The sequence below is a fragment of the Balaenoptera acutorostrata genome, chromosome 9 (genome assembly GCF_949987535.1).
Source record: "Balaenoptera acutorostrata chromosome 9, mBalAcu1.1, whole genome shotgun sequence".
NCBI classification, from domain to species: Eukaryota; Metazoa; Chordata; class Mammalia; order Artiodactyla; family Balaenopteridae; genus Balaenoptera; species Balaenoptera acutorostrata.
The window spans coordinates 23,624,640-23,640,346 of NC_080072.1; the positions used below are offsets into that span (position 1 = coordinate 23,624,640).

The 15,707-nt window shown below is 40.8% G+C and overlaps 1 protein-coding gene across 1 annotated transcript; it reads right to left on the reverse strand.

Moving 5' to 3' along the window:
• Nucleotides 1–8,558: 8,558 nt before the first annotated feature.
• RAG1 (recombination activating 1) lies at nt 8,559–11,690 on the reverse strand. The gene has a single exon (XM_007181092.2). The coding sequence runs from the start codon at nt 11,688–11,690 to the stop codon at nt 8,559–8,561; it is 3,132 nt and encodes a 1,043-aa protein (XP_007181154.2).
• Between the last annotated feature and the right edge of the window lie 4,017 nt (nt 11,691–15,707).

Here is a 15,707-nt window from a genome sequence, read left to right on the forward strand (position 1 = left end):
ACCTGTCCCCTACTGCTTACCTCTCTATTTTACTACTCTCTTCACACTTTGTGCTCAGTCTCCAAAAATGCTGAACTGATAACATTTCTGGTGAGCAGCCCTAGTCGTTTCACAGGTACTCAGGGCCTTGGGGCAACCCATTCCTTCTGCAGGGCACACTTGCTCTCCTGCACTTTATAGCACCTGCCAATACCCTAGTCCATCTGGCCCACTCCTATCCACTCTTTACATCCCAGTTCAGACATCTGCTCCTCCTCCAGGAAGCCTCCTCCGAACCCCATCACCTCCTTAATAGCTGTAATGCTTACAAATCTCTGCTGATAGACTCAGAGTTACAAGAAATAAAACTGTATTTTTCTATACATCAACTCACATTACATTATGCATCCCTTTTCCTGTGCGTTGGAAATTTAGTTTTAATAAATTTAGAGTTCTCTGTGTTCACCCAACTTTTTCTCCAAGTTCCAGAAGAAATATAATGCTGAGGTGTCAGGAGTAGGAACGAGTGAGGGTGAAGTATCTGGTACTTAGGGTCATTGACCCGCCTCACTAGCTGCTTCTCAACATCCACGCTCCCACCTGGCCTGAGGTTAGCTTGGAAGATGACTCCTGGGTTGCACCTCAGCCTTAACCACAAGGTATTATAAGGTCTAGAATGCTCTCTCTCTCTCTGCCTCGTTCTCTCCCTCCCTCTCTCCTTCTCTCCCTCTCTCCCTCTCTCTCTCTCTCTCTCTCCCACTTTCAGGTCCCTTCTGGGATCACATGATGAGAAGATCTTTCTGCCCCTTCCTTTCCCAGCGTGGCCACAGTTCTCTCTGTGAGACCATCTAGGACTTGTCTATTTTCTGTACCACTCCTGGGCACATCTTCCTGCTCCTGCACCTTTACTGGGTCACAGAACCTCTTCCCAAGTTTCTCTGGCTAAACCACTTCATCACCGTTTGCCTCTGAAAGTCACTTGCTTCTTCCACTCTGTCAGGAAAGTGAGGTGCACCTTCGCTCTGCTCCTGACTTCCCCAAGCTTATCTGGGGTTTCTATTGTTCTCCCAACTCCATAGCTCAACCCATGGTATAGGATACTTTGTAATTTCTATATACCTAGTACTTAGCATAATGCCTGGCGTATTGTAGGCATTTAAATTGTCATTGAAATGAATTGAATTAAATTCTTCAGTGAGTTGCATCTGTATTCCAGTATGGGCAGTCAAAGTGACTTATTCATTGCCTAGCTTAACACTGATATAGATATTTAGAGTAAAATAGAGTGAATAAATTATACTAACTGAATAAGTAAGAGATGTAAGAATAAATGGAACCAACAAACTTCTGAGTGACCCCATAGATGAGAATAAGAAAATAAGTATTAGTCAGGATAATTGACACTGGCTGTGGTAACAAAAAAATCCCAAATACCAGTAAATTGTCACAAAGTTTATTTCTCACTCAAGCAGATTGCAATGCAGGTTTCCCTTATTAAGCTATCCATCTGAGTGGCATTCCTCCAAGATGTGTCCCAGGGAATCAGGCTTTTTCTGTTTGGCAACTCTACCATCTTCATCTTTATCTTGGATCCTGAAGACTTCAGATACAAGGAAAAGAAAGAACATGGAGAAGGCACACCCTCGTGCAAATGTTTCAGACTGCAAGTGATAGATTATTTCCTCTGACATTCCACTGATTAAAGAAACAAAAAAACAAAAACTAGTTGTATGTCCCCACCTAGATGCAAAGGGGCTGGGAAATGGGAAATATAGTTTAACTGTGTGCCCAGAAAAGGGAAATGGATGTGGTAAGCTTGAAGCCAATACCTGCTATAGCATATATTTAAACAGCCAGATGAAAGTCACAGTACCTTGAAGTAATAATGAAGGGTACTAACAGAGTCCTGTTAAAGTAGAAACAAAGCTCCATGCTCTTCAGACTCATTGCCCTTGTCTGTATTATCTTGTGCTTAGACTGTTTAAACAACCTCCTGACTTGGTCTCCCTGCCTCCACCATGGCCCCTCCAATCATCTGACTGTTCTGAGACCACAGAAATCATCCCAAAACGACATCACATAAGTGAAAACTTTCCTGTGATTCCCCATCTCCCATGAGGAAAAAAGATCCAAATGCCTCAGTATTATATGGGATGATTCTCTAGGCTCATCCCTCCTCTACCTTTACCCATTTTGTACATGATTCCTCATCAAAGCTGAACTTCTTCTATCTGGAAAACCCTTTCCCCTGGTGAATGATTACCATCCTTCAAGATTTGATTCAATCTTGAGGTTCTCGGTGAAGACTTCGGCCCAAGCAGAGCAAAGCACTCACGTTTGTGGCCAAGCCATCCCTCTTTCCCCACTGTTTGTCTTCATAGCATTTACCCACTTACATGACATTTATATGCCTGCCTTCTCTATTTGGCAGTGGGCTCCTAGAAAGCAACTTTGTATCCTTAGTACCAAGCATGGTTTCTGTTACATTATAGTTGCTCTGAAAATGTTTCTTGAATTAAGCTCACTGAATATGAACTGAAATGTACTCACTTCTGCAGTTGTCTTTCTATCTTTCCAGTCTTTAATAAATGAAGGATGAGATATGGAAATAAATCTGTGTTCTAAATATCTTGATCAATCAAACTATCCCATCTCATAGAACTTGGGAACAAAAAGTATGGTGAAATTCACAGAAAGAGATGAGGTGAGGTCTTGGGTTAAAATTATTCTCTTTTCTAGTGAAAAGAGTTCACACAAGATTAGAATGGATATCATGGTATATTTAGATAGAACAGGCAGTCATACTAATCCACAGTGCCAAGAATTCCAAATTATTTATATGCCACCAAATTCCATTCCAGTATAGAATATCGCTTTTTGTCTTGGAATTTACCATTTCCCAAACCTAATTCTGTCAGGAAACATCTAATATAGCCCACTTATTCCTAAGAGAACTAATACCTCATTCTGAAAGCCAAGAAGGAAAGGAAATTTCCGTGAGAAAGAAGGAAAAATGTCAGGGGAAGAAATGCTAACTTTATGAACAGGTGAGGCTGTCAAGTTGAGGATACTGCAGAATCTCCCTGCATCTTCTCCAGCCTAGAGTTGGACACAGTCACCTAACTAAGGGAGTGAGACATATGAATTAGCAGGCAGTGTGTAACCGATGTCAAAAATGTTTGAAATAGCGACTCCACCATTTAAATTTATATGCATAACCTTCTCAATCTTGGAAATCCTTTCACATTTAATACATTCCAAAAGCATTTCACTTGTGTCCCTCTCCTGGCGTGGCATGGATTGCAACAGTTACCTGCCTCAAACTCCTCAATGGTTTCCATTTGCACTTGAGGTAGGATCCAAAGTCTTTACCAAACCACAGAGTCCTACATGATGAGGCATGTGCCTGATTCTCTAGACTCATGCAGCACCCTCTTCCTCTCTATCTGCTTCTACCACACAGACCTTCCTTCAGTTCCTAAAACATCTCCAATCACTCTCCCACCTCAGTCTTCCCATAGGCTAAGTTGGCCCAGGTCTATCACCTCTCACCTGCCCTCACCCCACTCATCCTACCAGCCTCCATTAAAGATTCCTTCTTCCTAGACACTTCTCTGATTCCCCAGTTTAAATTCCATTGTCTTACTGTACTTTGATTGTACCTAGTACTTTTCCTTCATAACACATACTAGACTGTGGAGTCATGCATTTGCTAGGCTTATAGTTGATTCAATGTCTACCTCCACACAGTTCTTTGTAAGCAGAAACCATCTGTGTTCACCACTATATCTCTGGCGTGTGCCAAGCACACATTGCCTGCTCGTAGAAGACATCCTATAAATATTTGTTTTAAAAATAGGCTGAAGTAGTTACAAAAGGTATTGGGAATGATATAGAAATTAGCTGGACCTTAAAGTGTGAGGAGATGCTTCATTCTCAAATGCAGGGGGTAATGTTCAAATACTTGGTCAAAGGGTACAAACTTTCAGTTATGAGTAAGTTCTGAGGATCTAATGTGCAGCTTGGTGACTATATTAATGACACTGTACTGCCTTGTACACTTAAAATTTGTTAAAAGCGTAGATCCTAAGTGTTCTCACCGCACACACAAGAGGTAACTGTATGAGGCACTGGATGAGCTAATTAACTTGATTGTGAAAAGTATTTTACAATGTATATTTATATCAAATCATCACTTTAAACATATATAATTTTATTTGTCAATAATACCTCAATAAATCTGGGAAAAAATAGTACAAGGCAAGGATAGTAGGAGTTTTTTTTAAAAATCAGTGAAAGAAGAGGGTGCTGGAGCAGGTCCTTAAGGCTCCCTGCTGTGCCAAAAGTTAACTTGTTAGTTGCTGGATCTGAGTTCCTGGGGGACGGGGGTGGGGGAGGGCTGCAGGAACAGGGCCTTTGGGGAACAGGCTACCTACCTACAGGTACAAACATATTTCGATATTTAAAAAACTGGTATGGTTGCATGGAAGCAGCCGGGCTAAATCTGTGTTCTGAGTAGGAGGGAGCTTGGAAGTCTCCAGAAAGTGGCACTAAGTTACTTGAAATTTCACGGGTGATGTGGAGATGACAGACTAGTATGAAGGTAAGATGGACAGAACTAGGGGGAAGATTGCCAAGACGTGGTTCTGCCATTTTCTGGCTGAGATAAGCTTCAGGGACCACGTGTATAACATGAAGAAAATAGTGGTACTTACTCCAAAAGGATCCAATGAGAAAAACATATGCAAAGTGTCCACCACACTGTTTGGTCAGTGGTAGCTATCATTACTGTTGTTGTTACTGCTGCTTTTGTTGTTATCACTAGGAAAAGAACTGGTCAAAAGAACCTGGGCTCTAGCTCACTTCTACCATTATCTGTGTGGCCCTGGACAAGTCAGTTACTCTGACCAAAATGTTGGTATATGAATGTGTGAATTTTCTGGGGAACAGAGTCATATTTTTATCAGACTCTCAAAGGAGTTTAAATACGACTCATTTTCACATCCTACATTTACCTTAAGTATCTGGAACCAAATTGTCTCTCCTATAGTAGTATAAATTATACTCATTGTCACCATTCTGTTGCTTTTTATTATAAGATCACCAAATTTATTTTGTATTTCCCTCAAAAAAAAAAGTTACTTCATTTTTTTAAATGTTGCACTCAATATTATTATTTGAATACAAATCACAATACTCACTATTTTCAAATTTTAAACTTTTATTTCAAACACTTAAACATAAAGCTGTTCACAATAACCATAACATTAATAAGGAATGAAAATATTAAAATATAAAAATAAGTATTGAAACACATATTTTAATTGAAATCATTTGACATGAAAATACAGGTCCTTTGCATCAAATCATCAAATAAAACCATTGCATCCTGGTACCTGAATTTTTCCCAAAGCCAACACAAAAAATAGAAGAAGAAGAGTCTTGGAAGCCAGTAAACAAACTTTACAATTATTTGTATGAAAACAAAGTGAAGTGCAATTCCACAGAAAGAAAAATCTCACCAAAAACGAATGAGGTATATTTATGTAGATTACTATGGTTAAATGAAAAAAATAAAATAGGGACAAAATACCTACTCTTATTAAAAAAACCTCTTAACATTGAAAGAATAGTACCACCTCTCATACAATAACCAAAGACACATACATATCTGCAATCAAAAATCACTTGCATCTAAATGATGATTCATTTTCCCAACCACCACTGGTGCTTACAAACTCTACCTCCTAGCTGTGTGTAATTTGAATTCTGTTTGATCTAATGTGAGACCCACACGCTCAACCAAAAAAATCTTCATCATCTATATTTTGTGAAAACAAATTGAGGCAAAACTAAATTTCAGTTCACCTGGAAGGAAAAGACATCTTTTCCTCCTGCTCTTGCTTCTTGGTACATATTTATTAATCCCAAAGCACTTTTTGGCCTCATACTGACCATTCATCAATTTTCATCAACCATTATCACTGGTCCCTGCAGTGCACCTCAGTGGGTTGGCAGGAGAACTTGTAGAATCAGGTTTCATGGGAGAAAAATGCATTGCACTTCTCAAGTCTCAGCCTATACTTTAAAAAAAAAAAAAAAAAAGCTCCACTCAGTGTGGTGAATTTCCCTAGAGTGTGTGGTTGCATTTACAGTGGGCATTGTCAAAAATAAAACTTGAATATAAAACCAGGGTCTAGTATATTACAATCTCAACAGTGAGGGCGAAAACAACCATAGGCAGCATTTCTACATATTGAAATTCCTGCAGCCAGATGTTCCTGGGGTTTATCAAAATGTGATCTGATTAAGGGATTATTGGGAGGGTTGTGCTATAAATCATGTTGTTACTCACATGCATTCAGAATAGTTCCTAAATGCTAGAAAAGTTGAATTTAATATTGGAAAGTATTTACATTGCCACCAATCAATGTAGTAGAAGTGGGGAAAAAAATCTACAAACCAGCGCCAGCATGCTTCAGGGAGTAAGATGATTACATGAATTTAGCTGTTTATTAGTGCAGAGACATGCTGTAAGGATTAAATGGGATGAAGGAAAGTCATGGCTTCAAAGCCCATTTGTTTACAAAATGCAAAACTTAAACATTTTCAAGAAAAAATAAAATGAAAATATGTATATCTTTTTGACAACTAAATTACAAATGTCTTTGTAATTTATGTATTCTGTATATAAAAAGCAAGAAAAACCGCTGTATTTTTTAAATGGAAAAATACCAGGTTCAATCCCTGTAAAAGCACCAAATGCATACCATTTAGGATAATATCACTGATGCACGTTTGACAACCAAATTACAAAGCTCTTTGATATACTCTGTATGAAGAGTGGCAATTAAGGCCAATAAAATCAAAGGAAGAAAAGAAACTAATTAACACTAACATATCATTATGACTCACTAGCATATAAAATCCCACGCCTGCTCTAAACTGCCAGCAATTGGCAATTCCCAAATTTCTAAGGATACAGACAATAGTTTCCAAAAACTGGAGCCACCAGAGGTTTGGGAGACCCTTGGGAATTTTGGCAATTCTTTCTTCTAGCAAAAGGCCCGAAGCACACCAAGGACTTAAAACCCACCCATCCCTGCCCCCAAGAAATGTAATCCCAAGATTACAAACTATAGTGATTAGTTGTAGATTCTAAACAAATTATATTACTGCCTTATTTAAAAAAAGAAAAAAACAAAAAACAGTGGTTCATTTTCGTGGTAGGAACAACGTGGAATTTGGAGACAAAAGGACTGAGTTCAAATTCCAGATCAGGTATGTACCATCCCTGTAACTTTGGGCAAATCATTTAACTCTCCACCAAATGAGAATCATAACAATGCCTACCCCACAGAGTTGTAGTAAGGAAAAATGAGGCAAAATGAATGTGGAAATATTCTAAAAGTGGCAAAAAAACCACAACCCTCTACAAATGTTAACTCTTCCACTGTACCACGAGCAGACTCCATGTAAACTTAGCAGGTGAGAAAAGTACAAAGATATCCTGCTACAAAAATCTTAATATACTGAAAGTAAACTGATCATAATAGAAAAAAATAACACATTGCAAAGGGAAAAACTCCATGAAAACTGGATTTAGTAAAACTGACCCAGGTTTCAAATGAAGAAAACCTGGCAGAAATTTTCAGCAAGACATTGAATCTGTTTTCATACAGTAAACAAAACCAGATTTTAATAGCCTCTGTGGCTTTGAGATTGTATGGAAAAGCATTTGGAGAATCTAAATTAATTAAAAGTAAAAAATTAAAATCATACCTGGCTACTGATCGCTAAGTAACCATGTATTATCACAAGATTTAGTAACCAACTGCAGCTAACAGTTGTATTCTAACTTTATAATTGAAAAATCCATGGTACCAGATGATCTCCTAAACTCCAAGAGTTACAACAGAGACATCATTTAAATCCAGAAAAGGACTGATTTTCCCAAAATATTCCGGATGTAGGGTATTTCTGCATAAGTGTACCAAATGACAAAATGCACCAGGAGCATTGTCAAGGTCATTGTGCCATACAAATGTAAAATATTATTATTAGAGAAATCTGAAAAGCTTTCCTGAATCTTGTAGAATAAGCCCAAATATGTGAAATTTATAAAATAAATAATTCTACAAAAATGATATAGAAAACACATCTCAATATAAACTAGAATAACTGGGGAGGTGGTGGTAGATGGAAACCACAAGTCAAATTCCTTTCCTGCCTTCACTGGCTGTCCTTTGACAACCTTGACTTTGATTTTCCTGTCACTCGGTCACACATACACATATCTTTGTTCATCTCTGGTCCCCTGCAGTTACTCCTTTTCTCAGCTATTGAGCTTTCAAATAACTGATTTCTCCTGTTGCTTTTCTGAACTCCCTAAACGGCTCAAGCAATCAGCTCACCAGTTAGCCATTCCTGACATGGGTTCAGCATCTGTGGCCTCTCCAACCTACCACCGCTTGGGTGGTGAAGCCCCATACACAGGAGTGAAGGGTACCAGGAGAAGGTCACAATGCCACCCAGAGGAAAATGTATTTGCAAAACCAACTCATAAGTGGCTGCCCTGCTTAAAATTCCATTGAATCTTGAGGTTCTGGAGAGTTCTCTAGGTTTAATGAGTCCCCTAAGCTTCCCTGTGAGTTTATGGTAAACCCTGAAGTCTTCAGTGCATTATGAGCATTCATAAACTTCTGCAGGTATTTGGAGGTATACAACCAGTGATGTTTCAAGACATCTTCCATTTCGTAGTACTTGGACTGCCTGGCATTCATTTTCCGGAAGCGCCTGAACAATTTGTTGCCAGACTCATTTCCCTCGCTTGCCCAGGCCCCAATGGAGCCATCCCTCTCAATAATTTCAGGGACATGAGCCAGGGTTTTGTGAAAATAATTGGTGATTTTGCCCTCGTATCTATACTTGAACTTGGTGGAGAGGAGCTCAGCAAAACGCTGTGAATTGAAACTATACTGGCAGAGGGATTCTGGACACTCCTTAGCAGGGCATGATGATCGCCAGACGGGTTTCATCTTCAAATAAAGGTCCATTAGTTCCCTCAGAGCTTCGTGCCTCTCCTTGGAGGGAATTAATTCACAAACTGCTTCAACCGTCTCTTTGGTCATGAGCTTCCTGGCAAAGTTGCCATTCATCCTCATGATTGGTTTCAGATTCATCTTCTTCCGGAGGTGCTTGTCCAAGGCAGCCTGCCATCTTTTCCTCTCCTCTTTGGAGGCACTGGGGTTCTTATACACCTCCCCTATCTCCAGCTGGAAAATCTTGTAGAACTCAGCTGCGTTGCCGATGTCGCAGTGGAGTGCATCTATGGAAGGGACCGTCTCAATGAAGGGTTTGGCCGAGACCCCCTTCACCCGGTCCCGCAGTTCCTCCACCGTCTCGTGGTATGGGTTGGAACGCCAGACCTCATAGCGCTCCAGATTATCAACGTGGCTTCTGGTGATGGAGTGGAAGACAAGATTTTGAGAGGCTTCCAGGCGGGTGGCATCACAAAGGGTACAAATGTAGACTGAGCCCGAAGCCTCGAGGCCTTCCACTTCCCGGACAAGTTTCTCATCATACCCAGTGCCCCTAAAGATGAACTTGAAAGTCCGGAGGATGCCTCCCATCTCAAGCATTAATTTGCTGCTCTTCATGGCCTCCCTCTCGGCAATGAGAGGGCTCAGGATGGCCGTCAGGGTCTCGTGGTCAGACTCATCTGCCAGCATGAGGCACAAGGGCTTGCAACACAGTTCAGAGTTAGGCTTGGCTTCCTCAAACACCTTCACATTCTGTGACCCGTGAGCGATGGTGATTTTCATGATCGTGAAGGAAAACCGAACTGCCTTTTCCGGAACTGCTGGCCCACTGCCGTGCTTCTCGCCCACGTCTCCCATCCCATCACAAGACTCCTTCACCACTACAGTGAAGGGGCCATTCAGGTAGTCGTCAAGGTCTTGGTCTCTCATGCCCGCCAGGATGTCTTCTTCCATGTCCATCAGAGCAGACACCAAAGCTGAATCATAGCGGAAGCGCTTGGCGATGGTGTCCACCGGGTAATCGTCCACAGAGGAGGACAGTCCGGACAACCCATCAATAATGCCCACGTCAGTGCTGGAAGACACGTTCTTCAGAGGTGGCTGCCACTCAAAGGGGTGGTAGCCCGGCAGAAGGGCCTTCTCAGCAGTCCGAAGGGCATGCAAAGGCTGGAAAATCTGCCTCCCCGTGATGGCCTTCACAGTCCTGTACATCTTGTGGTACTGGCTGCAGCTGAGGAAGGTGTTGACACGGATGGCCAAGCAAACAGCCGGCTGCAGGCCGGAGCCCCGTCCCTGCATGATGGCCTCCAGCTCGTCGGCTTGTCTGTGCTCGTTCCTTGCCCTCAGAGCCAGCAGGAACAAGGTCAGGCACACTGACTTCACATCTCCACCTTCTTCTTTGTCAGCAAAAGCCTTGACTTGCAGCTTGAGCTCCCTCAGACGGTGCTTCTGAGCCCTCCGGGTCAGGGACAGGAGATGCTGGCGGGGCCGGCCCCCTTTATTAATATGCACGAAAGTCTCTTTCGATTCCTTGTGTCTTGAGACATGGTGATTATATTTTTCCAAGCTGACCTCCTCATTGCACTCTTTGGCTGGACATTTCACCATCAGGGTATTCAAGATGCTCAGAAAAGACTTCACTGGACTCTCCAGGTCAGTAGGGAAGCAGGGGTACCGGCAAGAAGGACAATAGCTTCCCATGACTTTGAGGCATCTGAGAATGCAGATCCTGCAAAATACATGCTTACAGCTGGTCTCTACAGGGTCCGCCAGAATGTGTTCACAAATTTGGCAGGAGATAGATTTCACAAAGCGCGCCGGGAAGTCCACTGCCAGGAGCTGGGTACTGAGATGTATCTTACTGCAGTTGGCAATCTTCTTCATCAGTTCCTTGTTGCTGATCCTGGCCTGAGCTCTCCTCTTGCGCCGACGGACTTCTCGAGCTCGGTCAATTACAGTTCTGAGTTTTTTGCTGAGCTGCGCGCTTGGCTGATGACCCTTCCTCTTGAGTCCCTGACGGGCAGTGTGGCAGATGTCACAGGATGTTGTGTGGGAGGACCACTCCATGGTTGCATTCCTTGGGGAGTAAGCCTCACACGGGGCACTGCTAAACTTCCTGTGCATGAAGCTCCAGCAGTTATGGCAGAACTCAGTGGGATGAATCGAGTCCACGTCGGCCTTCACATCGATCCGGAAAACCTTGGCAATGAGGTCTGGCCAGGACGTGGCCCTCTTTTCCTTCTTTCGTAAAAGGACTTGGGTTTTACCATCCACAGGCCCGTGGACTGGGTATCTCCTATTGTGCCCATCAGCTTTGAAAGGATTCCCGCAGATGCGGCAGAGATGTCTCAGGTTGGCTTGGTGCATAGCTTTGTCTCTTGCTTTCCTGTCATCATGGGATTTCTTCAGAAACTTTGGGTGGGGCTTCAATGCCGGTTGAGTCAGAGCTGCTTTCTGACCACCAGCCTTGTCCAGGACTGCTGGAGACTGCTCTAGAGAGGATTTCCCCTTGGAGGAATCTTGCTTTTCCGCTTGAGCATTTTCAGGCGCCTTTTCAAAGGATCTCACCCTGAATAGCTTAAATTTCCATTCTGAAAATTTAATATGTGGGTGCTGGATTTCGTCTGGGGCAGAACTGAGTCCCAGGGTGGGTGGCAAAGAGACAGCCATGCTGGCTGAGGTACCTGGAAACAATAAAAACAAGTCAGATTAGGAAAAAGTTTCAATATCCCACTGATGTACCTTGGAAGGAATACAAATTAGTACATTCAATTATTCACTTATTAACTCATCCAAAAAGATAAATATTAAACCTCCTATTTTAATATACTATGTTAGGTGCTGATCATATAGCAGAGAAGAGAGTCATTCCCTGTTCTGACAATGCTGATGGTCATTTATATCATGTATCTAATTACATGCAACACCATGGTTTATTTCACATATATATGCACAATCTTATTTTTTTAACTTATTATCTTTCATCGAGGTATAGTTGATGTACACTATTATATATGTACAATATTATTTCCCTTCCAGTGAAACCTTAAGGTCTTTGAGGACAGAATCCTTGAGTGATTTATCTCTGTCTCCCCAAGTTTCCTAGCACACATTATGTGCTCAGTAGTTATTTGCTGAATAAACGCAAGGAAAAGCTGTCTACTAAACCAAAGAAAAGTCATATTTTCTGCATTGTATCTGTCTCATTGCACTAGCTGGACAATATATTTCCAGCTTTTTAAAGCTGTCTCCTGGGAGGTTGGTTGTTGATTTCTTCCAAATGGAACATAAAGGGATGACAAAGCGACAAATCCAAAGAAACTAATTACTCAGTACGTGAAAGGATGAAGTGAATTTTGAGCATTATGAATGCATGCTAATAATAAGTATCATGGATAGTAATTACGCTTACAATTTTAATTAGCGAACGCTGCTATAAATTATAAGGTTGTTTCTCCATTAGGAACAAAACCCACAGAACTCTCTAAACCTGCAACACACCACAGTGTGCATGTACAAAGATTCTGAAGAATTTTAAGATGAAAATTTCAAGTATTTTCAGATAAAATTACACAGGCCATCCTGAAAGTCATTACTGGGCACTGGTCATTAGCTCTATAGTTTGTAATAAGAAGAGGTGGGAGTAATATTTTTCTTCTTTGAAAAACATTAGCAATTATACATTCCAGGAAACCCTAGCAATCTGGCTTGTGGTGTACACATCATGGAGCAGCAGAAAAAAGTCTAAAAATGCCATTTGAGTGTCTCTAGACCCAATTAGCCCAATATTCTCAAAATTCTTTAGTACACATAACTGGGAAAACAGCAACTGTATTTTCAGACTATCATCTATATTTCTCATATTTGCCTGGGTTAATACTCTTGACCTGCCAATTTTATCAAACAAAGTTTCCCCCTCAATTAACTAACTAACCAAACTGATGATATTTTTCCAGTCATGTGATCATGGAGACTAATCCTCAGATGAACACACTTTGCCCAGAGGTGGGATTTGGGGGTAGGGGTGGGAGAGGAAGCCACAAGGGTTGTCCTGACAGCTGCTAACAAAGCTTCCTGTCAGATCGCCCCTTTAAACCACTGAATTTTGTTGCATCTTGCATGCATTATGCTTCAGAGGTTTATGTTTTTCATAAAAACTAAAAGCCAACTTCCAGTCTTTGTTGAAAAGGAAATCCTGTTACCTTGTCCTATATGCAGAGCTGTGTGAGAACCAAACAGTTCCAAACCATTTCAAAGGTCTCATTAACATCAGAAATATTCAATATTTCATCTGCAGCCCAACCAACACCTCAGAGTTGTTTACAGTTCTATTATATTCCTAAATTCTGTCCTGGGTCAGGGCAGAGGACTTTCTGTGTCCCCTGCCCTCTGCCCCATTGCTTTGAACTCATTCCCAAGTGTCTTTTTTATTTATTTAGGCTTTCCCTTCCCTGTCTTTTTCTGCACTAGTTCTCTGGAATTCCAAGATAATATTTTGAGTTCTTCTTAAAAAAAAAAATGCATGACCATCTTTAGAGCTACTCAAGTTAAATACTGAACTTTCACAATGAGTAAGTCAACCACAAGGCATGTTGGAAGGCTCCCTAGAACTGTCTCCCCTCCCTACCCACCCCTCTCCTGACTGGCACTGGCCTGAAATGTTGGGTCAAAATCTGCCAAAATACATTTGTGTAACTACTCCCACAGAAAGAGTACCATCACCAAGCAGTTATTAGCCATTGACATCCAAATCAAATTTATTTATTAGATTGTTTTTCTACTTAATTGCTAAAAGTTTATCCAAACTAGAAGCAAGAGGGAGTGGGAGAAATGTGTTATTCTTCTTATTTTTAGGGGAACATACACCAAGATGCTAATAGTGGTGATCTGTGAAAGCTATAGGCGTTTTATATTTTTTATCTTTATCTATGATTTTTACTTCCTCTGAAATACACTTCCATTACTTTTAGAAGATAGAACTTTTAATAATTAGTCCTAATAAGATATCATTTATCTATCTGATTAGCAGAAATTAAAAATATTGATATTAATCAGCATTAATATAAGCATGGGGATTGCAGATATCTTCATACAGTCTTGGGAGAAGTGTAAATTGGTATAATATTTCTAGTGGAAATGTGACAATGTCTTTAAATTTTTAAAATATATATTATCTTTTGTGCAATAAATTTGCTTTTAGAAAGTTATCCTATAGAAACATTCCCACAGGTTATTCCCACAGTGATATTTATATGGAGAGAGACAGAGAGAGAGAAAGGAAAAAATTAAAAATCTGTTTAAAAGATTTGTTTGTTACTTTGAAAAATAGAAAACAGCATAAATGATCACCAATAGGGCACTATTAAATAAACTCTGGTCCAGATATACAATGGAAAACAACACAGAAATTTTAAATTTCTATATGCATTGATACATATGTGCAATTTCTATATACATCAAGATACAAAAAGATGCCCACATGACAAAGCAGAGACCAGAACAACAATAGCAAGTAAAATAAGACTTCATTTATGCATGTTTGTATATATCTGAAAATACAGAAAATCTGGAAGGATATGCACTAAAACCTTAACAATGTTAACTCTCTAGAAAATAGAATTGGCACTGGTAAGGAGATCTCTAATTTTCTGTTTAATTCATTTTTATATCATTAGAATGTTTCACAACAAATAGAGATTATTTTTTTAATTTTTGTGATATATTCACTTTAGGGGAAAAATGTTTTAAAGGCTAGATTTCTATGTACCCATAGTCTCTTTTCTGTATTTCTTCCTAAATTTCCCCCCAGAAAAGTTTAAGATTTGGCTAAGCCTCAAATCTGACCACCATTCTTAGCTTACCTTTCTTTTCTGGTAAACATGTTGAAAGGGGACTGAAATATGGACCTGCAGACAACATGAAGTTAGGACTATGAAAGAGTTATCTTGTCCTCATGGATTTTTTTTGTTTTTGACACTCAGGAATCTTGCAAATGCTTGATCTCCTCTCTTCTAACAAAAGGTCTCAGCAGTGGACCAGCCTCAGGCTCTACAAGGCGGGGTGGCTGTTGCTGGCTCAGCCCTGTTCCCATGGGCTCTGCCCTCTCAGCACTGCCATCACCTGCTATCACAGTTACAGGGCTCCTTCTCCCCACAGGGCGTGGATTCATTTTGACAAGCCGGTCTGGGGTGGCTTGGCTGGGGCAGAATCTGTCATTTGTATGAGTGCATCCTTAGTTATTTCGGGAGGTAGAACCACAGCAGTACCACCCCTGACTCCCAACCCAGCCCTACACACACACACCCTACACACACACACCCTACACACACAGACCCTACACACTCAGACCCTACACACACAAACGTACTGGTACTTGGTCCACAATCTCTCCTCTTAACATCTTCAACTTGGTCCATACACAATGTTCAAGTGTGGCCAAGAATTATCCCTTATTGTCACTGTCCCACTCATTTATTCGTTCATTCACTCCACAAATACTATTGTCTACTATTTGCCAAACATCAGCATCAAAAAGCTGAAAGCATCAAAAGACTTTTTATGTCTCAGGCATCCACAAAATGACCTGAAGATTCTGGTTCTTCCGCCAGGCAACTTCTTGCTTGAACCACTTCAGAAAGAGAAGTGCACTGTCACAGCCCCTGTTCAGGAATCCCATTCAAGAATGTA

What these genes read in the sequence shown, in the direction of transcription:
- RAG1 (XM_007181092.2), bottom strand. Translation starts at nt 11,690, where the DNA reads ATGGCTGTCTCTTTGCCACCCACCCTGGGACTCAGTTCTGCCCCAGAC.